The sequence below is a fragment of the Colossoma macropomum genome, unplaced genomic scaffold (assembly GCF_904425465.1).
Source record: "Colossoma macropomum unplaced genomic scaffold, Colossoma_macropomum, whole genome shotgun sequence".
In the NCBI taxonomy this organism is placed as follows: Eukaryota; Metazoa; Chordata; class Actinopteri; order Characiformes; family Serrasalmidae; genus Colossoma; species Colossoma macropomum.
In genome coordinates, this window is record NW_023494791.1 from 14901392 (window position 1) to 14928629 (window position 27238).

The 27238-nt window shown below is 39.4% G+C and overlaps 2 protein-coding genes across 4 annotated transcripts; one reads left to right on the plus strand and one right to left on the minus strand.

Annotated features, from left to right (window-relative positions):
• Positions 1 to 1421: 1421 nt before the first annotated feature.
• mocos (molybdenum cofactor sulfurase) lies at positions 1422 to 11321 on the minus strand. 2 transcript variants are annotated; one of them, XM_036574036.1, is made up of 15 exons: positions 10938 to 11321; positions 10481 to 10570; positions 10288 to 10354; positions 7750 to 8400; positions 7566 to 7642; positions 7249 to 7448; positions 6971 to 7087; positions 6453 to 6848; positions 5928 to 6090; positions 5212 to 5296; positions 4384 to 4508; positions 3574 to 3670; positions 3296 to 3437; positions 3053 to 3157; positions 1422 to 1654 (listed from the first exon to the last, which is right to left on the minus strand). In XM_036574036.1, exons 1-15 carry the CDS (start codon positions 11062 to 11064, stop codon positions 1592 to 1594), a joined length of 2505 nt encoding a protein of 834 aa, XP_036429929.1. In that variant the 5' UTR covers positions 11065 to 11321; the 3' UTR covers positions 1422 to 1591. The 2 variants fall into 2 exon arrangements, with proteins under 2 accessions (XP_036429929.1, XP_036429928.1); XM_036574035.1 differs by having other exon boundaries at positions 1422 to 2696; positions 10938 to 11318.
• A 1020-nt stretch (positions 11322 to 12341) lies between these two features.
• zgc:110045 (uncharacterized protein LOC664755 homolog) lies at positions 12342 to 26511 on the plus strand. 2 transcript variants are annotated; one of them, XM_036574038.1, is made up of 15 exons: positions 12342 to 13524; positions 13722 to 14112; positions 15291 to 15365; positions 16193 to 16321; positions 17598 to 17621; positions 17766 to 17798; positions 18066 to 18182; positions 18566 to 18697; positions 19536 to 19664; positions 20033 to 20122; positions 22245 to 22286; positions 22808 to 22883; positions 23843 to 23895; positions 24348 to 24517; positions 24876 to 26511. In XM_036574038.1, the coding sequence occupies exons 4-15, from the start codon at positions 16238 to 16240 to the stop codon at positions 25225 to 25227; spliced, it is 1302 nt and encodes a 433-aa protein (XP_036429931.1). In that variant the 5' UTR covers positions 12342 to 13524; positions 13722 to 14112; positions 15291 to 15365; positions 16193 to 16237; the 3' UTR covers positions 25228 to 26511. The 2 variants fall into 2 exon arrangements, with proteins under 2 accessions (XP_036429931.1, XP_036429932.1); XM_036574039.1 differs by lacking the exon at positions 13722 to 14112.
• The last annotated feature ends 727 nt before the right edge of the window (positions 26512 to 27238 follow it).

Here is a 27238-nt window from a genome sequence, read left to right on the forward strand (position 1 = left end):
ATTGGTTGGCCTTCAGAAGCTGGATGGAAGGCCTAACAGATCAGATTAACCACCAATCAAAATTAGGAACTGACAGTGTAATTAACCAAATATGTGACTGTAGGCCTTCAGATGTCAGAAATTGATGGCCCAGATAGATAGGTAGATAGATAGATAGATAGATAGATAGATAGATAGATAGAAAAGTTATATGTATGAAAGTGATGATATCAAAAATGAATGAGTAAGGGTGCCTGGCCGGCATATCACCTCATCTTAATACAGAAAAACATGAATTACCATTTAACTGTTCCTAAAGACAACAAAGATGCAAAGATATATGAATAGTAATATGAATATGTCAATGACATTTAATTCCTACAAAAAAAATTGGGGGTGCCAATAATTGTGTCACTTTTTTTATTTGAAGTAAAAGAAAAAATGGATTTTCTCATATTGTCATGTTTTCCGTTAAATATCAAAGTAATAAACAACAAAGACAGTTTCTCATTGCTCACATTTGCTCAGGATACCAATAATTCTAGAGGACATTGTGTAGATGCTGTCTAGTCTCAGTTGTGTTCCAAAGTCTTGCTTGTGTCACTTGTTTACCAGACAAAAAAAACGGCAGTTGATGTTCCAAATTATGTTTCCTTCTAGGTCCTGTGCTCTACATAACCAACCAATCACTCTAAAATGGTCTGAACGTGTTGCATGGTTTATTAGCAATGTTCTTTTCTCTTGTGTCTGATGTTGTGGAACTAATGCACATAATGATCCTTATTTATGCTTTTTAACTCGTCCCATCCTCTGTCTCTACAGAACTGTCTGCAGCTACTACACAGAGAAACGCTACAAACACATTCTAAACAGAAAATAGACCATATTCATTTCTCCCTCAGAAACATGCTGACTTTTTGTATTCTTTGTGATTGTGTTTGAACAGATGTGTTAGACGACACTAATGCCATCAGCATGTTTCGGACAAATAAGGCAGCACAAAGTGACACACTCATTAAAATACTCTACAGATTTGCATAGTGTAGTTTGTAGGAATGTCTACTTCACTGGTCAGCTAATGATGTTGACTTTGGGCATTAAAGTGTCAGAGAAATGACAACAATGTGCATATCAGCAGAGCACCTGGCACTCTGTGTGCCTGAGCTAACTCTCCTGCTGCTGGTAACAGCATTTCCACTGTCATGTTTGGACAGGTCCAGTGAAGTGTTTCGGATGGGTCTATGTATGCATGTGGTATAAATAACAGTGCTAAACATATTTTTCAAAAATTAAACTGAATTGAGTAACACCCTTAGTTAGAGAAGCCTTAAGAGCAGTGATGAAACGGATGTTGCGGTTCTGAGTAAGACGATACATTAACATATTAGCAGGGGAAACTCTCCGGCCTTTAAGGCCTTTCTGTGAAATAAAAAACATGTCTGTAATGTTTAGTTGATTTTATTTATTACAATCATTATGTTGCATTTGAAGTCTGCAAGTATTGTAGTAATACTATTATTTCATTGTTAATTTTTGGTTGGAAACAAAAGCGTTTAATTATTGAAATGCCCAACAAAAAACAGCCCAATCAGAATCTTCTTCTCCCTGGTGTCTAGGGTAGATACAGCCAGGCAAGTGTTCCCACTGGTTGGCCTTCAAGAGCTGGACAGCAGGCCTAACAAATCAGATTAACCACCATAATTAGGAATTGACAGTGGAATTAACCAAATATGTGACTGTAGGCCTTCAGGAAATTAGAAATTTATGGCCCAAACTGAAGGCCCTGCACTGCCACCATTCCCACAGCATATTAGCATATTCTCTTGTTATGTTTGTCTGATATATCACTGCTGTCGGGAACAAAACCTCATGTCTCCAATTTTGTCGTTTTCCAGTTTTTGACAGAATTTAAAAGTGCCTGTTGCCCTTTACATTGTGTATGAATTTCATGATAAATGGACCAAAAGAAATGGCCCAAACTGACTTGAAAAAATGTCTGGTTCCATTGACCTAAATTAAAAGTAAAGTAGATTTTTTCCTTCTCCTGTGAAGTTACCATTTAGGAGATGATAACAAAATCTTTAATTCTCCACTGTATATCACAGGTCCTGTAAATACATACACATTCGTTGGTTTGAGCACTGCATTATAGACTTAAACATAAATTGGATCCTAAATTGTAACTTATGCTCCTGTATCATATTATTTAATTGGAAATTGGAAAACACTAGAATCAGCAATAAACCGGCTCCTTAGACAAAATAATTGTTAGCATATCCTCCACAATTTCTATTATAAGGGACAATTAAAGTGAATGCCGTTATTGAAACTTTTTTTTCAAAATTGTCACATGGATCAGTGTGACTTATATTTCAGAGTGATGCTTATAATTTGAGAACAAAAAAACAACCAACCAACTTAAGCCTTGTGAAAGGTGTCACAGCTTGGTTGCAGGTGTGGACATAAAATTATAATGAGGCTCGGCCTACTCTACATGGTTCCATGGCTGCTAGTGGAAAATTGGCGTAAGACTTATGTGGCCAGTTTTCCTGACACAGATTAAGGCTTTTATGAATAATGATTCCTGTGTTACTCTTGGTTTAAAATTCATTTGCTGATTTTTCTGTCTGTGCAATCACAGTGGACCCAACAGATAATGCTGGATATGCACTAGGGTTTCTCTGAGGTATGTGAAGCAAGTATACTCCGAAGGTGACCTGTGAACAAGAGCATTAGACAGAACAAATCAATTAAAAAAAGAAGTACGGCATTCAAAATCAGTGAATGAGTAAAATATACACACAATATAAGTAATAACAACTAAATGACAATGTGCAACAAATCAGCTTTGTAGCCCACTTACAATGGAAGTTGTGAGCTGTTGAACTGAGGCAGTACATTCATAATCCTAAATTAACTCTAGGGACCCGTGGGCTGGTCCACACCTCCAGCCCTCATTTTCATAACTACCTAGATATTAGCTTGATAGTATTTATAGGATAATGAGCCTTAAGATTAATGATGAGGGAATGATAAGCTTAGAGGTTAAATAAAGCTATTAGATTTCACTTACCTTCCCATTCCGGCATTCAGACAGAGACCTGAGAGGCTCTTGGGTCCTAGAACCAGAGGCCTGGTCTATTCCAATCACCTGGCATCGACCACACCTGCCTGCCACCTTTAACAAGTCCAGGAGCAACTTCCCATTACTGGCTGTATTTACATGTGTGGTTTACCTCTGATACTGGCATCTTCAGTTTCACTTATATCAGTTATGTTTACTGCCCTTGTAACAGTACACATGATTTATGCTAACCTTAAACAGAGCACCTCCTATTTTCACATCGGACCAGTCCTCTTCTTCAAAAGGCTCCAGGCCTGAGATAACAAGGTTGGCCCGGAAACGGTGAATGAGCTGTAGCATGTCGAATGATGTGCCATTTTGTGAGCTATCGTGTCTGTGATAAAGCCAAAATGGAAAAGAACCACATATGATTCTGCTTTGGAAGTTATGAACAAATCATACCGTATAAATATCCATTCTATCATGCAACATGATTTGGGCATGTATTAATGGTATATAGTGGTCATTACTTGTTGACGATATGATCCAGCAGAAGAGCCACACTAGCTCTGTTAATCAGCAAAAACTGAGCCTCATTTACCAGAGAGAGGGGAGGGGGACAGAGTCCTGGGACACACACACGTTGCAGAGTCAGAATTCTTTTCTTTATCATATTTACATGATTGTCAAAACACAAACAAGTGATCAGAGTTTAAAACAAAAGCATCATGAGAGACTAATCTTATAAAAGTGATCAGATTTAGATCAGTTCTCATTACATCAGTGTTGAAATAGGATTAATTATATTAACAAGTGCTGTAGTACTCGAGTCGTGTCTTGGTCTCAAGTCTAATCTCTAGACCATAAATTAACAGTTCAGTCTTGTTTCAGTCTCAACATCATTTGGAGTCAGGAAATTGTTTTTGAGACCAGTTTGAGTGCAATGCCCCTATCTGAGGTAATTGTAAACACATTTATATTATTATTGAATATCAATAATACCTTCAAACATAATAAAGCAGTGCTTTCTCTGCATGTTCAAATAAAATCTGTTCTTATTGATCTTTCAATGATGGCTTAACTGGGTATTGAGTGATGAGTGAGGTGAACAGGATTGTGTGGTTAGGCTTAAAGACTGTTTACTACCACTACCCAACAGATACGCTAGCCAGGTGTATTACTCTATTAGTCTTGTTCATCTTTTAAGACTGAAATTTAAACTGAATTGTTCAAACAACTGAAAAAAATCCACCTGAATTTCATTTACTCTACATTTTTACAACAAGAGACGTGATACTCAACATCATGTTACTACAGTATGCTGGACTGATGTGCTGTACCTTGTTCTTGGCCCATTTTCATATCCCGAGAGAAATCAGGATTCTGTCTAATCAGACAGCAAGGTTTTCCCAGAAACTTAGAGAGCCAAACTGATACTCTCTCCCCACAGTCGACTGCCTGTACTCTGAAAAAAGGAGAGAACCATTGATTATTTTACTTTGAACGTCAGTAGCAATACTGTCAATGTTTAAAGGCCCAATAAAACATTGCTGAAGAGGCTTCATGACTTAAATTATGCTCACATCAAGCAGGATATACAGTCGTATGCAGACGTATAGGGACCCCTGGCCAATTTACATGTTATGCTGATTTTCTGAGTGAAAATAAGTTAACACATCCTCTACAAAGCACACACTTTTGCACATTTCAATGCATGAATTTGACATACTGGAGGGTAAAAAAATGTGGTCTTTATGGCACACTTTATAGTTTTAGTTTTTGTGCACTAAAATTGGCAAAAAAAATGTCATTTAAATGTGTTCTCTGTAAAGGATGTGTTAATTTATTTTCACTTAGAAAATCAACAATACATGTCATTTGACCAAACTTCTGCATACGACTGTATGTATAAACTGCTAATTTTAGTGGTTGCAACAATATGACATTGTCTTTAGAAGTCTGTATTGTTGCACACCTGCCAACTGAAAGTCTTAATGTGGAACAATTAAATTCAGCCTGTAATGAGTCTCATAACACATCAATTAAATCTCAATTGCACTGGGGTATCAAATAGATGGAGCAATACATAAAATGGACAAGAATAAATTCCAAAATCAGGAAAAAACAACACTCAAAAGCAATTTCTACAAAACATGTTTTCCGCTTACCTGTCACCGCAGACCTTGCTTTGACATTTTCGTAGAACAAGATTTTCTTCACTGGCCTCCAGGGGAAGAGTGATGGGATCCATGCCTGAAAAAGCACTGGGTACTTTTTCACTATTCTAAAACATTTGACTTATGGGAAGGTAACAAATTTGTCACTTTGTGACAAGAGAATTCTCATATACACCCACAAATACAGTCACAAATACACAACAACATTTAAATTCTAGTTGCTATTTTTCATGTGTTTAAAATTTTTCCCTTATGAGGAAGTTAACATGAAGTTAACAAGAACACAAATTATGCCAATGAAAAAAACAAATGAGTAAATCTGTTTCTAATTAATAGAAAAGAGCCAGTGCAACCTCATCTGCAATGTTCTGAGCGCTGGTAAGCACTGATGTGTGAAAAACACGTCTAGTCTTAACAAGTCCCAGACGTCATAAGCTCTGCAATTATATCTAGATTTAGTACATATTCACTGTAGAATTGAGCAGAGCTAAATTCTCATTGGTTGCACATGTCATGCATGAAGGAAGAAAGGCGCAAATCCCACCTGATCATGACTGTGGTTATTTGATTTGCTAGAAGAAAATGACTGGCTTGTATTTGCAACACGCTCCTCTGACCCAAATGAAACGGCTGATTCTATAACCATGGCTAATGACTTTCTGTAGGTGATAATGTTGCCTGGAAATCGAGGCCAAGCTGTGCCTGACCTGAGGCTTGCAGTCGCAAGGTGTTGGAGACTAGACAGATGTGTGGGTAGATGAGACACAGTTTTGGCTCTCTCTTTTGGCTCAGACAGACTCCATTTTCATTCACTACCATCCATGTGCGGTCATACAGAAGCCCCTGCAACCCCAAGGGCCACTCTGTCACCTGTGAACACAACAGTATAAAATGATAGTATTAGACTAGGAACAAAAGTGATTTCACATTACAAAAATGTAATAGCCAAAGAAAAAAATGAATTAAATGCAAAACAACATTGCTTCAACAAGAGTCCTTTATAAACATAGAACATTTCTGCTGTTAAAACTTTATGACTGTCTTTAGTACATAAGTGGATCTTGGCGGGAAAAATAATACACAAGACAAACGAAGGATATGGGCTCTTTAGAGGTATCATTTTGGAGATATAACGTTTTGTTACAACAGCAACAATAAACTGTACTTCTGAAAGTAGTATTACATGTCAACTATATGCATTCTGGCTGAAAATAAGGCAATGCTTACTGTACCTCAAATGCAGCACATGATTTAATGGGATATATAAAGATATTGGTCAGAGTGTGGGCCTTCCCACTGTTCCCCTCTGTTTTTAAAACAGCCTCAGTTGATGAGGCCTTTCTGACAGGAGCAGGAGAGATATTCAGGTCATTCCCCTCAGGTACAGTTCTCCCATTGGGTACAGAGGTCAATTCGTTTGAAACTGTAGCCTCTGCTGGAGCAGCTGATCTTAATCTTGCCAATCTCTCTTGGTCCAGTCTTAGTGGTTTATCCACAAAGCAGCTCACGACGAACTTAAGAAAACTCTGACAATCCTCAAAAGTGGACATGTACCCGAAGGATATGCGGATGGACCCAGTGGGACGGCCCTCTACCATGTCAATGTTGTCTCCACAGACATGACCAGCCTTAGTTAAAACAAAAAAAACACAGATCTTTCATATACAAACTTTATGCAATCAGTAATAATGATAAATTTACTATAAAATAATATGCTTATGATGTTTCTTAGTTTGACGCTTTCACTGACCTGTAGGTTCCTTTTCACTTCTTGGTTGCTGATGCCTAGATGGGCTTGACAGGCCCCTGTGTTACAGAAGCATCCTGTGCGCATATGAATACTAAACAGACAAGCCATTTTGTCCACCTGAGGAAAAAAGGAAAAGCTAGCATCTTTAAAATCCCAGTGCTGCCTAGTGAAAGTAAATGTAACTGCTAAATCTTGTAAAGCCTCTTAATATAGAAAGTCCCTAGAAGGCTGAACATCTAAACGCACTGAAAACATGTGATTCTCTGTGGATTGTTTACCTGTGAATATCCCACCACTCGGCCATGGCAGTCCAGCAGGTTGAAGCTGAGGACAGCTCCCTGGTCAGCTGCACTCTCAAACTCATTGTCACAGTAGATTTGAGCCACAGGCTGTCCATTGCTATGGCGCAGGCATGAAAGCATAATGTAGGTGTAACGAGCTAAACCAAATGTGTGCAGCTGAATGTTCACCATGCTACCTGAGGGGAAAAAGAGGCACTATTAATGTAGGCCATTGTACAAAGAAAAAAAAATAAGTTACAGAAGAACCTTTGCAAGTTTAAAGGATTAAAGGAAAATGATATAAAATTTTATACCAGTGAGTTTGTGAAGGGTGTCAAAACCATGATGGAGGGAAATAACATCAAGGAACGAAATGGTGCCATCTTCAAATCTAATGATTTATGCCAGTACAAAATAGAAAACAACTATTCAATCACCCATTCAATTTAATGTTTTACTAACAGAAAGGCATGTGTTTTATATTGTAAAGTACCTTACCTGCTGACTATGTTTGACTTTGGTACAAAATAGTCCTCTCCCACCAGATAAGCTGCTGCCGTCCCTCCTCCAAAATAGCCCTTTCTCAACAGCTCAGCTGCCTCATTCCTTACCAGCAAGGCCCCAAGTCCAGTGGGGAAGCCAAACATTTTATAAAAAGAGATGGGCACGAAATCAGCAGGGTGCTGCTTCAGGTCTAGTGGTGAGCAGCCAACGAAACAGGCAGCATCCAGCAGAACAAACCATCGGCCTCTGCGCTCACACGCTGGGAAGAGCCGCCGAGACTGAATCCCTCTCACATAGCTCAGTGGATACTTCCGCCCTGAGAAGTTGCTCTGGGCAGGGTAACAGAAAAGATGGGGCACTGAGCATTCATGCCCTGTACTGACAGACGCTTGATTATTTTCGACCCTTGCTTCTACTTCCTGAGGTGACACAGGCACTGTTTCGACTCCTTTAGGGCCAGTCGCCCCACGGATGCCCACCACAGAGGTGTGGTTGTCAGTGAGGTAGCAGAACTGACTTCCTGAGCAATTGCCATGAGCAGACACCCACGGGAAGGAGTCAGCCACTAGTTTAAGTGCAGCAGTGCAGCCAGCGGTGAAGATTACAGAGTACTCCTCAGGGCTGGTGTTAAAGTGCTCCAGTATCCTACAGGGCAAAATAACACAGAGTTGAAAAGCAAGAATCTTTCAAAGTGTACATGAGAAGCATCAAACTCTAGTCATGAAGCATCTCAACATACTGTATCATTTTCTCTACAACCCTGTTTCCAAAAAAAGGTTGGGATGCTGTACAAATGCTGAGAAATTTTACCGTTTTTTGAATTTTGAATTTGATGCCAGCAACACGTTTCAAAAAACTGGGCATTGGGACGGGGCATGTTTCCCACTGGTTTGCATCACCTCTTCTGTATTCTGTATTTATCACATTAGACTGCAGTGATTTCATTACAGAACTAGAATTAAGGCACCTTGGTCAAAACAAATATAGCCACTCACAAATCCACCAACGCCCGACTACCTACAAAATTAGCTTGACAATAGACAAGCTTGAAGGCTAGAATATGTATTTTAGAACTAAACTGACTGCTTGTAACATAATTTAGTTTATTTCCCCAGACACTGCATCATTTACATATGTCTGCTACAGGGACTAGTGATTTTCAATAACAACAAATCTCCTGATAATTTTACAAATTACAGATCCCTATTACGCATTTTTCAAAACTAGTCCTAATTCCCTTTCAGTGGCTTACATCTTAAGATTGTGAAAAAGATAGCAAAAGGATAGCAGGCTACTCCTGAGCGACTGACGGCAAAGCTTTTCAGACATCCCACTGATGATTAAGCAGAATATTAGACAAAATGCCACCTTTCAGTGTTCATTTTCCACTCACAGTCCAATTTTCTTATTTTCTTTTGGTATCCTCTGTAAGTTAGTTTAGTGAATAATAGCATAAATAATTCCAGTCATACAGCTGTTTGATCTAGCAATGTCAGCAACATAATTTTCCAATTTTTAAATCATTTTATATTAGACCTAGTCATTATTTTCTGTTAATTGTTTGCAATATCTGTCTTAGTTCATTTGACAAGATAAAAGCCTGTGTGCATTTAAAATTTGTTTGAGATTAAAATCTAGTTAGATCTTGTACACAGGACAATAATCTGGGTGGTCTGAGGGTGGACCAGTGGCATCCAGTCAGCTGGGTGCTGACCTTATCAAGCCAATGGACCCATATCTGCTTGCTATCTGGTTCTGAGGTTTAAGCAGTTAGGAATGAAGGGTTACGACTCCTACCTAATCATACAGAGTAGAATATGGCATGGCATAATACTAGTGAATCTAAACTGTACCATAATACAGAAGCAGGAACAGTTACAGTAGTGTCACAAACTGGATAATGGGAGAGAGGCAAGTGTAGAACTGAGTGCCTATTTCTAAGTCTGGGTGATTAATCAAATTTTATTTTCAATTATGAATTTGGCTTCTAACAATTATGGAAACAAGATAACTGAGATAAAACAACTACTGTGCTGTTTCACAGTGAAGCTCCCAAACCCAGTGCATCCCTTTCCTTTACAGCAGTGTGCTTTTGCCCCTTCCAAAAAAACTCAAACTCTTCTAACTTATTTAAGAAAATATTATTATTAACATAATAACAATTATTATTATACTATATAATTATTATTATGATTGTAATTATTACTATTACTATTACTAGTATTTAGTAGTTTTCAATAAGTTGTAGAAGTGCACAACAGCAAAGTTTATTATATTTATTTGGATTTTATTTATTTTTAATAATTATTTTATATTATTTATTTTAAAATATATTTAGATATTATGCATCAATTATCCTTTTTATTTGTGTTTAATTATATTTACAGTTCAAAGAAAACCCACTTTTTTTCTAAGTTCAATACCACTATGATCTTTCCAAAGACTATAAGTAATCATGCTAAATAATCATGATCTTAACGCTGATCAAAATAATCATGATTTTGAGTTTTTGCCATAATTGATCAGTCCTACCTGTACCGGACACTTTCCACTGTGTCGTGGGTCAGCCTGCTGCTGGGATTGTGGCTGTGAGGGTTGCCTAAGAGAGAGACTTGGTTAGAAACACATCTAGCCTGATTGTACTGAACAAACACGTTACATCACAGTCTGTATTTGAAGGTTCCACGGGCCCATAAATGACAGTGCCGTTATGACAGTGACTAACCATACACATTCCTGGATATATCCTCATAAAATTTCCTGATCTGGGATTCGGGAAAGAGCGTTGTCCCCGCATGATCAAGGTACGTAATGTCTGTGGAAAAAAGGACAAGAAACTATTAGATTAAAATAAAATCAGAGTACAGCATTTCTCACTAACGACCGACAGAGGGCGCCTCACACCACACAAAATGACTGAAAACAACAGCAGACTCACAGCAGCTGAACACAGTACATTACTTATGGGCGAACTTAGCCTAAAAGCTAGTTAGTACAGCCGTACAAGCAGGATATTTTTATGATTTAGACGTTTTGGACTGATAAAAGATGAGTAACCTCCAAAGTTCGCTATAGATACGCTTTGGATATCAAGGAGGAATCGACGCAAAATAACTTCTGAAGCGTTATAGTTGAGCAGGCACGACGGAGACATCATGTCTGCCCTCAGATCAAGCGTTTACCTTTAATCCTGGTGAATTCGCGCTGTATCAGTTCTCGTTGGTCAGTATCAAAACCGTAATGCGGCCAGATTCTCTTAAAACTCTCAAACGTGCACAGACCAGCGAATTCACTCGAATATGACTCCATTATTTCCAAATGTCAAACTGGCTGACATTTTCGTTGTTAAACTTTTCATTTCCTTCTGTGACAGGCTGCAGTGTCCGAGTCCTAAGTCCATGCATCCGGGGGAGAGTGGACGCTGTCGTCAGAAAACCAGAAAATGCAGAGGATATGACTCACTTTAGTTTCGCTGCCGTACCTCTCTTGTAGCATGTCCGACTGATTTTACCCTGAAATGATTTATTAGGTGAATCAGGCATGAGGCCCGCAGCCGTATCTGCGCTACAATACGCCTTTTTAAAAACTGCTGAAATAGAAGAACAGTGCTGTAGCCTATGTGATTAAATGGACAAATGTTCTGACACTCCAAGCCAAGTTATATAATGCTTTAATATTAATTTTTTTGGGGGCAAAATAACCTGAAATATAGTGTAGTTTCTTTGGGTTGAATATAGTCTACCATGAAAACAGTTTTATAGTCAGAAAAACCCTGAACTATATAAATAAGGCCATATAGTACAATAGATGATCAGTTTTGTGATACAGAGGACTTCATGGCTGAAGTTGATCATCCATACCCATTTGCTTTCCTTGATTTTGCCTGACCTGGTAGCCATGTGGATCTACATGCAAATCACAAATGAAAATTTAGTGAGGCCATATCAGGAAAAATCAAGGAAAGCAGATAGGAAAATAAGTTTTATTACTACCCTAACACCCATGAGATTCATGGGACGTGATGAGGACTAGCCCTCTGATGGACTGGCGGCCTGCCCAGGGTGTATCCTGCCTTCCACCCAGTGACAGCTGGGATAGGCTCCAGCACCCCACCGTGACCCAGAAGGATAAGCGGTTTAGATGATCATGATGTGTGTGTGTGTGTGTGTGTGTGTGTGTGATGTGGACTATTAAAGGGGATTCCATTGATTTTTCAAAATGTCTGCAAAATTCAGTCACTAATATACTAACAAAGTCATTCAGGGTGGTTTGATTTGAAATTCTAGAGAACCATTCTAGAGAAACTTGCCAGGTCAGAGTTGTTTCTAACAGTGGTGACTGGAGCCAAATATCCAAAAGGTTTAAAGTCTCTAAAAGTGACCTCACAGAAAGCTAATACAGAAAATTGTTCAGAATACATTGCCACATGCCTGAGACATTGTTTTACGATAGATTTGAGATAAGATTTTGGCCTAGGCACATTGTTTAAAACTATAAGTGAGTTTTTGCTTGTAAATGTCACTAAAATAGACTCAAATAAACTTTTTTTGTCAAAAAGCTAGTTGATATCTTGTGAGCTAGTTTAAACAACAAAGTTTGGCACCAGATTTCTCCTGGACGCCCCCCAGCCACTGCATGGATTTGTTAAATTCCATCACCAGCACACTTGATTTAATAAGATGTAGTATTGATTGGCCAAACTAAGTATGGGATGATAACTACAACTAATATTGGGCTTCTTCAAGTAAAGGTTTGGAAGTGGTTAAACAAACACACTGACATACATAAAACCACCACTTACTGTATTCATGTTATTTGTATTCATTTTAATATTATTGTTTATCTTATCCATAAACACTTTAAGGTGCCTAAAACGTTTACACAGTACTGTGTATTTTTAAATACATTTATGTTACATGTATAGTAAGGCAAAATAGTACCCAATTAAAACTTTTTTTCATTGGTATTTTACCACTGTAAGTGTTCCATATAAAAACTCAGAAGGCATTTGAAGGTTCACTGGATAATAAATAAAATAAATATGTATTTGAGTTGTAGACGTCATTACAACTGGTTCCTGTCACCACCACCAAGTCAGTTAAGTTTTTCTGCACATTTTCACATCAAAACATTCTGAATGACTTTATTTGCATCCCAAAGATTGAATTGTGCAAACTTTTTGAAAAATCTCCAGAATTCCCCTTTAAATAGTCTGTACTACTTGAGCACCAGTGCTAGTCAGGGCCACATCACAGATAGTAGGTACAGACTATTTTTGTAGTGGGTTCATTACCATTATATTACTTTTAAGGGCAAAGTTATTCTGCAGAGAATGAGATGGGGCTTTTGAAAGGTGTAGCTTTGAGCCATGCTTGATACTAATACAAAGTGGAGCCTTTTAAAACATATCCAGATTAGCAATTCATTAAATTCTCAATTTCATGCAATGGGTTTAAGAGTTTAAAGTGAGAGGGAGAGAAATTGAGAGTGACCATCGTTCATAGCCATCCCAAACAGCAGGCTGTAATTAAATATGCCACTTCTGCTCCACTGATTCGCTCACTTCATAATTTGGCTGCCGAACTGAATGCATCTCTTTCTGTTAAAGGACCACATTGTTTTCACAGAGCTTTGGCCTCATTAGCAGAAGTAGATGCTGGGGCTCTGGGGGAGGGGTTGACAGACTGGAGCACTGTGTCTTCCCATCCATAGTGATGTGACACAATCAGTTTGGAGATGATTGTGGCGATTGGAAAACCAAACTTGCTGGTATTTTTTACTTTTTACCTTAAACTGTCAAACATCTTGCCATTGTTTCCAGAACGCTGATTTAGTATGTCTGCATGATGGGCCTATTTGAGACTGGTCATCTGTTCCTATCTCTGCTGTATTTGGTGTTGAGAAGCACAACAATGGACGTTGCTGTAGCATCTAAACTAGTATACTTGTTGAACTTCATTCTTCAGAGAGGCCAACATATTCTTATTTAGTTTACCTCTATACACTACTGTCCTGATGAAGAACCTCCACTGTCACGGCACTAACTGTGTGAGTATTAGGCAAAGTGAGGGACTCCAAGCTCACTTACCCTGCTGTATGGGCTTATCAGAGGCTAAGCCAGAGGGAGGAAAAAAACAGTAAAGCTAGTCTCAGTCGGGCAGAGCTACGGGCACAAGGCCATCTGTCCATTCTCTGAATACAACTGACAACAAAGGAGGGCAATTCTTCATTACCAGGACCATACAGCCACTAGAGACTCACATACTCCCTCACATTGTTGGAGAGACAAGGAGGACAAGAGGGAAAAAACAACTGACCGACACCAACCTACTGTCTCAACCTCTATCAACCCAGCAGGTCAGTTTGCTAACTTGCATCAAAGCTGCTTGTCACGCTTTCAGGCTGGGACAAATAGGCTTATTTACGCATTTAACCTGTTTGGACTGTGCTTTAATGGGAACATACTACACTAAAGTGTTTTGAAGATGGAAAAAAATCTTTCTATCAGGCTATTTTTAAAGTTAATTTATGCATAGACTATATCTATGTAAGGTAAATGTGTACACATATTATACATGTCGCACCCTCTCTGTCCTTTGTTATTTGTTTTTGGACATGCGGGGATTATGTGTATCCAGCAATACGTGCACCTACCATCTCCACAGTCCTATCAGCTTTATAAATAATTTAAATATCTAGTAATAACTATGCGAACAAGCGATGCCACTAATATTTCCAAATGATGCAACAAACTTGAGCTAATATTTAAACAGTATGTAAATTTAGAACGTATTAATGCTTATGTAAGGATGCTTTGAAATTCATTGATTATCGCTTATTTTAATAACCACTACATTGTAAATGCTCATTTGTTTTGAGTTAATTGTCTAGATTTGCCCAAAGTTAACTTCAGAATTTAGGAAAATGACAGTTCAGCTTTTATTGTGAACATCTCGAGCAAAAACGAGTACTCTAATATTATATTGATGATTTTCTTACTAGGTTTTTCTTTCTTCACATTTTGGAGAAATGTTTGATCTGTGAGTAAATAAAACAGGCCATATATGATCACTATATCTGGGCTTGTTAGTGTTGTGACAGAGTGGTTCTAAGGACCTGGGGGCCTGCTGACAAGCTTGAGGAGACAGAAATGGGTCAAAAGGGTTTTAGCATTAGCCAAATAAATCCTGGCCTATAGGATTAGGCAAAGGCAGTTGCTGTTTGTTTGATGCATTTACCTGATGAAACAACAGGGAATAAAAGTCCAATAAAAGACCAGACGTTTTACTCCACTACAGACGGACATTGTTAGGGCCATTGTTAGCCTTATTACCGATATTGATCTGGTTAATGTGAATATTGATCAGTAGCATTTTCTAAACTCACCATATGGCACTAGTTAGCAGAGACATTTAGAAATGGAAATATTTTACCCCCCCCTTTGTTATAGAGTCCAGATCATAATTGTTGAAGCGAATACAGAAAACATTGAATCTTCATTCTGTCTCATCTTTTTTTTTTGGCATTATCATCAGGGTGCCTGCTGCCTGTCTGCTGCGTTAGGAGTACAATGGCGACTGAGAGAGCTGCTTCTGCTCTTCAAACCTCATGTAAGTATCTGAAAAACAGTGAAATGGAGGTGAGCTATTGTTGAAAGAAGAGTGCAAAGACAAAATATGGCGGAATTGATATTCTGTGCCACCTAGAATTCCTAATGAAACTCATTGTGTGAGCTGCAGGGCCTCATTAGGCAAAGATCAGGCACAGTACCCATTATCAGAGTAAAACTGCACAATAACTACAACTGCATAAGATATTCACAAAAGACCTTCAAAGGATCAGACGCGTCTGGAGAGCTAACATGAGTCCTTTTTTATTTCCACCCTCTATGTACCTCATGACCTCACCACGCTTATCACAGAGTCTCAGAAATAGAAAATGTTAAATCTCGCCTGAATTTACAGAGAGCATAAGAGGAATGTAGGGAACAGTCCAGCATTGTGTACTTACAGGGAAATTAACAAGATCTTGTTAGACATGGTCACACAGACATCACTTGATCCTCAGAGCCAGCAAAGAACAAGTGGCTCCTGTTGAGTCTTATCAAACACTGTCACAACAGTTTTATTAAAATGGAATCAATAGAAGGCACCTATGTGTGGCTCCAATTGCCGGCAGCACTGAACTCTCACATCCTCGCCCATTTCCAACAGGAACAAAAATGAAATAATGGACAGCGGAAAATTGGAAACGTGTATCTTTGTGAGAATTAAATGAATACTTTTGGAGATACAGTCTTTATATTTGAGGTTTATTGAAGTAATCAAATATGTAGCGTTTGGTATTGCAGAGATGTGCATCGCTGCTTATTGAATTGCATTTGGTCCTCTGTATCCTGTACTGAATTGCTAACATCCCTATCTGTTTGTCCGTGCAGAGCAAGTCTGTCTGAAAGCGTGAAGTGTCCAGATCATCAAGAAGTATGAATATGAATGAGAAGGAGGGCGGCTTGTCTGAGGGAGGGCTAAATGTCACCCTCACCATCCGCCTGCTAATGCACGGAAAGGTGAGGCTGGTAAACCCTTATATTATAAATGTTTATGAGCTGTTTCGACTTTGGGTCTTCCATAATAAATACTTAGCTGGAAGCATAAATCATTTTACACTCATTTTTGACATGTCCTAGTATGAAAATAAGTTATTACATTGTAGTATGGTAACTTACTGTATTAATAAAGTACACAGTGTTTTCATAGTTTATATCTATAAGCACATCATCATATACAGTGTTTGACTAAGATGTATAATAGTACCACTACTTAGTGAGACAGAACACATGGCCTTCTGCTAATTGCATTGCATTTGCACTTAAAGGGGTCAATGTTACAGTGTGTAATGCATATATACAGTAAAGGGCCAAAGAGACCACCCTTTATTTAATTAATTCAACTAATATTCAGTCGAAACTGCCATTGAGTTCACTTTAATCATTTTACAGCATCAGGGGATACAAGCACATACCCAGGGAGATTTTTCCACACCTCCAAAGTTCAGTCTTAGAAGTTGGTTGCATTTTCTGCTTCTCACAATCCAAGTAATCCTAAACACATTCAATGATGTTGACACTGGGGCTCTGGGGTGGTCAGTTCATTGTTCTGAGAACACCAGCAGCGTCTTTGTTTACTTTGCATGGGATTTTTTGTCTATTTTCTTTTCTCAGTAACGACATCTTGACAGCTAAACATACTTTCAGACTTACGGTGTTGAGTTGTCTTCTCACAGTGGAAGGATGGACAGAAACACCTGTAGATATTTTCAGATCTGAAGCAAGAGTGGAGCTTGATTTTCTTCTCTCTCTCAATGATGAAGGCTTTAAGTACTGTTTATCTGACTGGTTTGGTGGTCTGGCAACTTAGGACTCCCACTTTCTCTTCATCTTTTAATAATTGTTTGCACTTCCTTTTTGGAAAATCTCCTTTTTTTTGCTTATTTTCCTCTCTTTGCATAAGTAGTTTATCTATTATTTAATTAATTAACAAGTTAAAAATTAATAGATTGTACTTAATGTCCATTTTGATTGGAAATTATAGAAATCAAGGGTGGTCTCTGACTTTTGCACAGTCCTGTAGTATGACAGTATAATATGAAATAGTGACGTCACACTTTTGCCAAATAGTTTAGTAATCTACTTCTGAAGATGCTGCATTCATTTTTGCTTAATAATTATTTGATCTACACTACATCATCAACCTATATTCAGTTTATAGCATTATGAAGCACATAAGAGAATTAAATATTATATATTGTTGAAATTTTTATTTCTTTGCTACATTATTTTGTAGGAAGTGGGCAGCATCATTGGGAAGGTATGTATACTGCAAAATAAAGTTAGCTTTTACCATGTAGAGTTCCCTAACTGCGACTCCTCATTATAACAACAGGATTACTTTGCATTGCTTTGTATTTTAAGCATGTGTTCTCTTTAATAACTGTAACTGTTTGGTTCTCAGAAAGGGGAAACGGTCAAGAAAATGAGAGAAGAAGTAAGTAGCACCTTTAAATTGTATGATAATAAGTTAATATGTTTATGCCGTATGCTACAATTTGTTGAATGGCTGAAAATGGTTTTATTCTCTTAATATACAGAGCGCATTACAGAAAAAATGCATAAACGAGGCCCCAGTGTGGCTGAAGTATACCTGTTAAGCACAAGTGCTTTTGAGGCTGGCTTATACTAAATAAAACATGCATAATCAGTGCTAGAATGAAGCAAATAACTCATGAACGTTCTTCTCTCTGTGTGATTTTAGAGTGGAGCTCGTATTAATATTTCCGACGGCTCCAGCCCCGAGCGCATCGTCACCATCACTGGCCCCTCTGAGGTCATCTTCAAAGCTTTCACCATGATTGCAGAGAAGTTTGAAGAGGTTTGTCATATTGTGCTGAAAAACATCATTATATGTAATTAACTTCATTCTGCCGTAATGCTTTGGTAATCGTTACACCAAAGATTCAGAACTTTTTGAAAGAGGAACTTACTAAGACTTATTGAAATTAAAAAGGAATTCTCCTATGTGCTGTGTTTGGAAACTGTTGATATACTATGAAACGCTTGGCGTGCTGGCCTCAGTGGGTTTGAGCTGCAGTTACATTTTCTTCATCAGCACCTCATGTGGTTTCCCAGTCATTTTAGAATTAATATCTGTTTTAATTAGATGCTTTCTTTCACCGTAGATACCATCGCATTGTGCACAGTGAAGTAAATGACTTGTAATGAAGGCCATGTGACACCGTTGCTTCTCCACTGCAGGATATCCTGACGTCCATGGTGAACAGCGCTGTGACGAGTCGACCCCCTGTGACGCTGCGCCTTGTGTTCCCTGCCAGTCAGTGCGGCTCGCTTATCGGCAAAGGAGGCTCCAAGATTAAAGAGATCAGAGAGGTAGATATGAGCTTTAATCTGGTACCAAACAGATTAAAGAGAATGAGAGTTATGAAGGTCTGTGGGAGTCCCACATGATTCATAGCATGGTGATTTGTTTAACACTTGGTGTTCTTTGTTTGCATGCCCAGTGCAAACGCTCTGGCTCAGTGTGATTAATTGTTCTCATCAACACAGAACTTTTGTATTCATGAGCTAAGAGCAGCTCCATTTAGTCTCCAGCACAGCCGCACACCGTCCCCTCTGGCTTCCATTCCGAGCACCAAACACTTCTTCTTTCTACAGTTATCTGTCTAGCATGTATTTGACTAAGTAGAAAAGCAATACAGAAATAGTATGAACTCAGGAGGCAGCGTAATTCTCTTCACTTTGTTAGCATTTGACAGGAGGACAGTGGACTTTGTGAGAGAATTCTGCCTCAGCTTGTGGATTTCACTGAGTAAATTTAGCTGTCCCCTCTATTCAGGGCTGTGGCGGGTGAACTGGTTGGTTGAATTCCCGGTTGCTTTGAATGTCTAGGACAGGATGACCCTCCAAGGCCCAAATAGATTCATATTTATATACAGTATCCAAATAGGCTGGCCTAAATAACTGCTCACTTCATAACAATGTCAATTCAAAACTTGTTCTGAGCTGCTATTTTCAATGTCATTTTGCAGTGCTCTGAAAAATGAAAAGGGATATAGATGTACTACGACTATATTACGATAATACTAAAATATTACTTATAAAAATGTGCAGAACATGCCATTGTTCGTTGTGTTTCGGTCAAACTGCCAATTTTCTAGTCATTTAAGATCCTCTGTGGCTCGTTTGCATTAACAGTTTTGTATGTCAGACCACAGGTGCGCAGGTGCAGGTGGCTGGAGACTTACTGCCGGACTCTACCGAGAGAGCAGTGACCATCTCCGGCACTCCTCACGCCATCACGCAATGCGTGAGACTCATCTGTGCTGTCATGCTGGAGGTGTGTGTGCATGTGTGAAATTTAATTGTTACAGCTTTGAAGATGAATATGGATGATTTCCCCTGTGCTTCAGCATTATCACAGTGTGGGATGTATGTAATATATTGTAATTTTTCACCGACATGCTTCATTTGAATTCCATTTTATTAGATTCAGCATGTTTCAGAGCTTTCTGTCCTGCCTAATTCATCTAGCAGAGCTCTGGGGCCTCCCAGCAGCTTAGTCACTTTTCAGTCTTGAGTTTCTATGCTTTGCACTGTAAATGTTGACTTGGGAGAGGGAGCACATACTGTTAATTGAGAAAAATGTTCTCTCTCGTGCGTACTGAACGAACACATGGCTTCTTTTTTTCTGTCTTCTGGGTGTAGTCGCCGCCCAAGGGAGCAACGATTCCTTATCGGCCCAAACCTTCCCCTGGTGGCAATCCTACAATCTTATCCCAACCGCATACAGCTCCAGTGAGTAGCTCAACCATTACCCAACTTTCCTCAGAGCAGCAGTCGTGTTAAGTTATGAAAGCAGTGTGGTTATGGATTCAGTGACTCCACTTAAACATTAATGATTGCATAGCCGCACTGGGGAGCTATGAGTGTGGATATTTAGGCTAATGATTGCATTGAGATCAGTGTGGCTGAATAAATCTTGCTTTCAGATCTCATCAGTAATATAGTCACCAAACAGCCAGCAGAGTGCTTCAGTGCTCTCACACATGCATATAAGACTTGCTCTGGCTTGACTGAATTACTGATCCAGCACTGTCTGGTTTAATCAGAGTAGCAAGGAGTGTCGGCAGAGCTTCTCAGCCAATGCATAGTGTTCTATTCTATTAGCTTACTTTAGTATTTTTTTTGTTGGGACCATGTACAAATATCAGCATAAAATAAGTGCTGTACACCAGTGTTAACTACTAGCTACTAGGGTTGAAAGATTATTTGTGAGTGCAATTTTAAAAACATGAGATCTCCCACTTTTATGGCCTACATGTTTTGAGTGGGAATTTTTTGCAAATTTTTTAATAACACAGAGCTTGTAAACTACACCAATCAGACGTAACAATTTTGGCCAGAATCTGCATTGACTAAATGCAGATACTTCATTTATGCATTCTGAGTATCCCCCAATACATATTCCATAACATCCCAACCCTGGTAACTAGATGTGTACATGACAGCACAACCACAACTATCTGGCAGTCTAGCACACAATGTTCAGTGTTCAAGAAATAGTAGATATTCTGGTCTTCTTGGTAAAAAAAACAGAATTTAATTTACAGAAAAAACTCAATTTAAATCTCAGTTATAATATTAGTCCAGAAAATTGATTTTTTTTCCCCAGGTTGTTCAGCCCTACTACTAGTTAATATCCATCTGCAGTCCCTGAGCAGGTGCACATAAAATTCTGCGTTATTCTAGTATAGTCTATCTCATAGACTGAGACATAAAGATGTATGTGTTTATTCATGATGCCTTGACCTTTAGTTTGTAACGTCTTCACTGGATGTGATTTGTTTGAGAAGCTGTGTGATAAAGCAATCATGACCTTTAGATGGACTCAGCTGTGAGATGGTGAGCTGGCCAAGCATGCAAGTGCCCTGTAGATTCTTATAATTTTCGATCTGAGTCACTGATATGCATTTAAACCACACATTCTAAGGCTTTCCAATGTGGGAGGCACTAGATATTTTGATTACACTTTATTTGAAGGCTACCTATATAGGGACTTCATGACGTGTGCATAAGCATTGAATAACATATTTATAAGCAATATATTTATGAACAGTTTATGTCGGTAATCACAAAGTGATGAAATGTTTTATGTAAATAAGGTTAATGTAAAGTAAATGACATTGTATTAACAGAAAGCCTTAAAGGGACTCTAAACTAAATAACCATTTCTTCAGTTTGTAACACTGTAATGAAGCATCATTCCTAAGTAATGGAACTTATCAGGCAGAGACCTGGTTAATAGCACCATATTTGTATGTCTGTGGAACACATACGCAAAAATCCTATACTTGAGTAAAAGTAAATGTTTCAGACACAAAAAAACATAGTTAGCTGTTCAGTACTGAGGCTGCATTGGTCTCCTTAATAGAAATTGTACTTAAGGTGGAAAAATTGTACTTAGGATGTTCTTATGTTTCATTAATGGTGCTTCATGACAGTGTTATAAGTAGAATAATTGCCTGTCACTTTAGTTTAAAGCCTCTATAAGTCAATGTCATTTTTTCATAAAACATCTTATATGGTGATTGCTGGCATAAGCTGTTCTTAAATACTAAATATTGCTAAATAATATGCTATACAATGCTTATATGTGTTATGAAGTCCTTTTGTAGGAAGCCTGTAAATAAACTTAAAAAAAAAAGTTTGAATGGGCAGTAGGCTGGATCTAGTGTTTGTCCACTGATATATTCATACAGTGACCCCTTGTGGTTGCATAGTGAAGTGGTGTTTGGTCAGCTTACTCCATCATTGCCTTAATGCTGGTATGTGCATTGGAAACCATGAACCGTAATTCAGCCTAAGTTTATTATGCATTCAGTTCCGACCAGCCTGAAGGTGTTTTTCTTTTATGCAGGCCTTTGCTATTCCGGGACAGTTCGCCATTCCACCTCAAGACGTGAGTGCCAATGCTACTGCCTTATCAGAGCTGTTGGTCATTTCTTTCATACGGTCACTACCTCACTCCCTCCAGCCACCTCCTGCCCTCTCCACCACCACCACCACCACCACCAGCACACCTCCCCCATTGCATCCCATCACACATCTCAATGCCCTTCTCCTTAAAACACAAGCACTGGAGTCAATACTAATACAGCAGCTTTGACTGTGAACACATACATCCGTTGTTGGTTTCTCATCCAGGACCATTCATTGCATTTGAATGACTAATGCCTAGTGTTTACTAACACCTTTTCCTCCTTTGTTTCTTCATACCCCTTCCTGAATGTATCACAAACAAATGTGTTCATAGAATCAGATATGAGAACTGTCATTATGTCAGCTTTTTCTGGGGTGAGTGCTAACGATCCCCGATAACTGATCTAATTGTGAGCCTAAAAGATTGTCTGTAGATGTCAGTTTTCCTCTGAAATAATTCCATTTGATTGGCTAGTTCTAACCTCCCTTCCTGCCCCGCAGTTGACCAAGCTTCACCAGTTGGCTATGCAGCATATCCCCCTTACCTCCCTTGGGCAGAGCAACCCTACCTTCCCTGGTACGTACCCAAAAACTCCCCAGGGAAGTCTGTCTCTACCCTCCATCGCTCTGTCTGTCTTGTCTACATCTTTGTGTCTGTCTCTATCGCTCTTGCTCTCTCTCTGTCCATCACTCTCTCTCTCTCTATCTCTCTCTCCCAATTTCCTTTCTTTCCTGTCCTCTCTCTCTCCTCATGTGTTCACCATCACTGAGTTCTACTTATGCACTCTGAGGAAAGGGAAGGAAAATCAATGTCATGGTAAGGCAACCGAAGTCATAATACTGTATGTGTCAGAAAGCCTACCTTATGCTGCGTGCGTTGCGCTCTGACACTGGCTGACAGCTCAGGTGACTTTATGCTCATTGTCATCTGTCGCGAGGAGTTACGGCCGTGTCGTATCAGGTGAATGACAGCATCGTGGGGGCTTTGTGATGTATATGTGCCACCTCATATGTTAACTCAGCATAAAGACTGATATTCCACCTTACCCAGCCTTTCGTTCGTTCATTCGTTATTTTTGTTTTTTTTTTAATCTCCTCCCGTGTTACTCCATGCGCACCTCCGCACCACCCCTAACCTGTTCAGTTCCACCAGCATGCCCTCCAGCCCACAGCCCTGTCACTGCACTGCACACATTCTCACACACACATTGCAGCAGGCCAAGCACGATCATCGCTATGGAGAAAGGCACTGCACTGTGACAGGCTGTCACCGAGTAGTTGTTTGAGATGGTATGCTTTTTTTTTTGTGAAGGCGTTTTAATTCAGTGCAATCACAATTTAATCAGAACTCATTCACGACTTATCTAGCCTAGCCCTTTGTATATTGAATCATTTGGGGCTTATTGATTCAGTTTATTTTAAATAGTTTTACTGGTGGAGTAGTGATCTTGAAAATTTCTTGTACTCTGCATTCAGGCAGCTGATAGCCTTGATCAATGTCATGTTGAGTTGTTCCCCCTCTATCTTCCTGCATAGGTCTGGATGTGTCTGTTGCAACAAGTTCTCATGAGCTGACCATACCGAATGATGTAAGTCCTCTTGCAGTACATGCGATACATAAAATGCATGCATTTATGTTTAAACTTAACGTGACTGTCGGTATTCATGGCAGTTCACGTTGCATTAATGACCCCAGTGACATGTTAGAAACTGGCGGCGCTTCAGCTCCCGCCTTTGTCTGTTTTCACTGCTGCTGTCATCTCTGTCAGTGCACCTTTCATCACTCATTTGAAATTAGCAAATGCTGTCATTGACACTGTAGCACAGCAGTGACAGTGGCGAGGCCATAATATAGGGAGAGTGATTGTATTCAACAAAGGCACGACTTTTACATTTTCTAACTCTGTTTCTGTAGAACCTATAAGGATATTCTGTTTCTCTTTAATTAAGATCACATCTGAGGCAGATCTGGTTAGAATTGCAGCTTGCCCACTAAATCATACAGATGCTGTCTGCTGCTCACCCTGTCATCTCCTCTCAGCTCATAGGCTGCATTATTGGCAGACAGGGCACCAAGATCAATGAGATTCGCCAGATGTCTGGAGCCCAGATCAAGATAGCTGGGGCCACAGATGGTTCGGCTGTGCGCCACGTCACCATCAGCGGCTCCCCGGCCAGCATCAGCCTGGCCCAGTACCTCATCAGTGCCAGGTAAGAGATCCCCTCGACAGGCCAAATGCAACCCTGTGACTTTTACACATGTAACTAGTATAATGGGCCAGACTTAGCATAACAGAGTTTCATGCTGTGTCCTTTTTGTTTAATCCCACCCATTGTTGGCACTCCTCAGCTTTATTAATACTCATCAAGGCATGGGAAACCCTTTTTAATGGTTTGTTCCTTGTAACACGTAACATTTCCCTTTTATTGATTCTTCTGTTTTTTGTTTTATTTCTCTCACCCTTTTCTTGTGCTCCCTCTAACTACTCTATTAACCAAACCCCCCCTCACTTCCCTTCCCTGTGGTGTTGGTGTATGTGTGTATCTGTGTTTGTGAGTGTGTTTGCAGTTTAGAGATGGCTAAACTCAGCATCCAGGCCGCCTCCTCCTCCTCTTCCGGCAACCCCGTCGACCTCAGCCTGAGTTTCCCCCAGTCTGCCTCTCCCGTCTCCGCCTCTACCCCTTCCTCCGTGGCCATGCTGGCTGCTCCTCCCTCTGCCATTAACGTCCACTCCCCTCAGGCCGTGCCCACCATCCCCAACGCCCACTACGCCCTCCCGGTCTCCAGTCTGCTTGGCATGAAAACCGTGCCCCTGCTGGCCGTGCACACCGCTGCCTCGGGCCTCGCCCCCTACACTGCAAAGATCCCAACCTCGGCCACCATCAAAAAATCAGAGCGCCAGAAGTTCGCCCCCTACTGACCAGACTCGGCAGCCTTTTAATCTCTCACTCTCATCTGTGCTATGTGTGCTGTTTGTGTTTTGCATCTCTGAAGACTTTGAAGGTTGAGTCTTTTTTCTTTTTTCCCTTTTCGCCCTCTTTTTTTTGGTGCATCTTCATGCAGTATTATGCAAACGGATAGTGACAGAGTGACAAGATGAATTGCTCCTCAAATCATCCTCCATTTTCTTTGGCATCTCATTCGGAAATGTTTGAGATAGCAATCTCAAGCCATATATTTTAAATGACACTCCATTCTTTTCCCTTTTCAAACCGCAGCCCATGAGACTATGTAGTATTGTATTTGAAATCTCACTCAAGTTCTTTATTTCCTTATTACGACCTCTGTCAAGTACATGCATATATGTGTTAATTACAGTATTAGAGAATGCACTGCTCTAATCTTCATTTTGTCTGGAGTTTCTCTGAATTAGTCACTTTTGAGTCATATTTTGCTAATTATGTCTCTCGTGCTTGTTTTCATCTTTCATCTTTATGGCATTAAAGCAGGGAAATGGAATTTGCTGTAGTTCTTGCTTGGAACAAAAAACACAAATCTTGGCATAAACGTTACACTAACTAGTCATCCTGCAGTGCTGTGGTACAAAATGCATTAAGGGTCACACTAACATGAGTAAACAGTGTATGGGAGTCATAGCACCATGTATGCAAATGACATTGTGTTTGAGGTCTGGATATGGGAGTCTTTTTAGTTTTTTTCCATTTACTGGTGTGAACCATTTAACTGTGTAATAAAACAGGCACGTTATACTGCACTGGCGGAGGAGGAGTGGAATGACTGTTCTGAACTGTGGCAGCGTGTTACTGTCCTGTGGAGCTGATGGTGTGCTTCTCTCCTAGGCTGTCTGCAGCGCTAGCTGGCCTGGGGCCTCCTTAGCCATGCAGCCTCTCATTAAAACTCTGACTGGATTACCCCAAAGCCATATGGGATTCTTAAGAACTCAGTGTTGTTCAGGAGAGCCAGGCTACGCAAATGATATGCAAATTCACTAAATCTTTCGCGAAACTTTTTAACAACAAAATTTGTTAAATGAAGTGTTGTAACTACAGTGTTGACCTGTTTGATGGATTTTTAATTCATTATTTTATGTCCATTTGGTATAAGAAATGTGCTTGTGTTTGTTCTTTTAGACTGTTTTTGAAGTCACGGTTGTCTTTTTGTTGTATGATAAATGTTCTTTGGCTCCTAAATGTAGAACATACCACATATTCTTGAATTAAATTGTGGCAGCTTTTTATTAGAACACAGTGTCCTTTGGGTTTGTTATTGAAAACCTATTTTTAACTCCTGAAAAAGATTTATGAACAATTCATTATGAATATAATCAGTAATTGTATAGCTTAGCAATATTGCACATCTTAGGTTTCATATATTCCGAGAGTTCTACAGTACGGGTAATGGCTTCTGCTGATGCTGCAGTTGCATTTCTGCATTACGGTAGCCCTTTTCAATAATACATGGAGTGCTAAAGTATGAGTTATTTTGGTTGAAGGAAGCTTGTGCTTTGAGGAATCAAAGCTTGAGGAGTAGGCCAGCACACTCCTATGGGAGAATTTGTATGAGTGCACAGTAACAATGATTCAAAAACAATTGCATTTATACAAAAAAATGTCTCTCTGTTGATTTACAGTTTGTAATTAGCTGTGAGCAGCAGCAAATTTTTGATATGCTGCAGAAAATTTGTCTAATTCAGTTTCATGAGGGAATTCAACCCTGGGATAAATAGCATTCATCCACTTGTCCTCAGTATTCATTTATTTCGTGCATCCTGACTACTTACCCCTGCACAAAACACAAAACAGAATGCATAATGATAAGCGCTCCGACACTGAAAGAAATGTTCACAGTTTAAACAGCATTCAAAGCGATTAAGACTTTCAGTATTTTCCAATCCAATTATAGTGTTTAGAAATGACTGTAGAGTTCTTGCATCATTCAAATACAGTGCAGTGTGTTTTATGGATGGCCTT

What these genes read in the sequence shown, in the direction of transcription:
- mocos (XM_036574035.1), bottom strand. Translation starts at nt 11,064, where the DNA reads ATGGAGTCATATTCGAGTGAATTCGCTGGTCTGTGCACGTTTGAGAGT. An exon ending in CGAATTCACCAGGATTAAAG is followed by an intron (nt 10,571 to 10,937) that starts GTAAACGCTTGA and finishes TTTTTTCCACAG; the next exon opens with ACATTACGTACCTTGATCAT. An exon ending in TAGGAGGTGCTCTGTTTAAG is followed by an intron (nt 3,158 to 3,295) that starts GTTAGCATAAAT and finishes GACTTGTTAAAG; the next exon opens with GTGGCAGGCAGGTGTGGTCG.
- zgc:110045 (XM_036574038.1), top strand. Translation starts at nt 16,238, where the DNA reads ATGAATATGAATGAGAAGGAGGGCGGCTTGTCTGAGGGAGGGCTAAAT. An exon ending in TCAAGAAAATGAGAGAAGAA is followed by an intron (nt 17,799 to 18,065) that starts GTAAGTAGCACC and finishes GTGTGATTTTAG; the next exon opens with AGTGGAGCTCGTATTAATAT. An exon ending in CAGTACCTCATCAGTGCCAG is followed by an intron (nt 24,518 to 24,875) that starts GTAAGAGATCCC and finishes GTGTGTTTGCAG; the next exon opens with TTTAGAGATGGCTAAACTCA.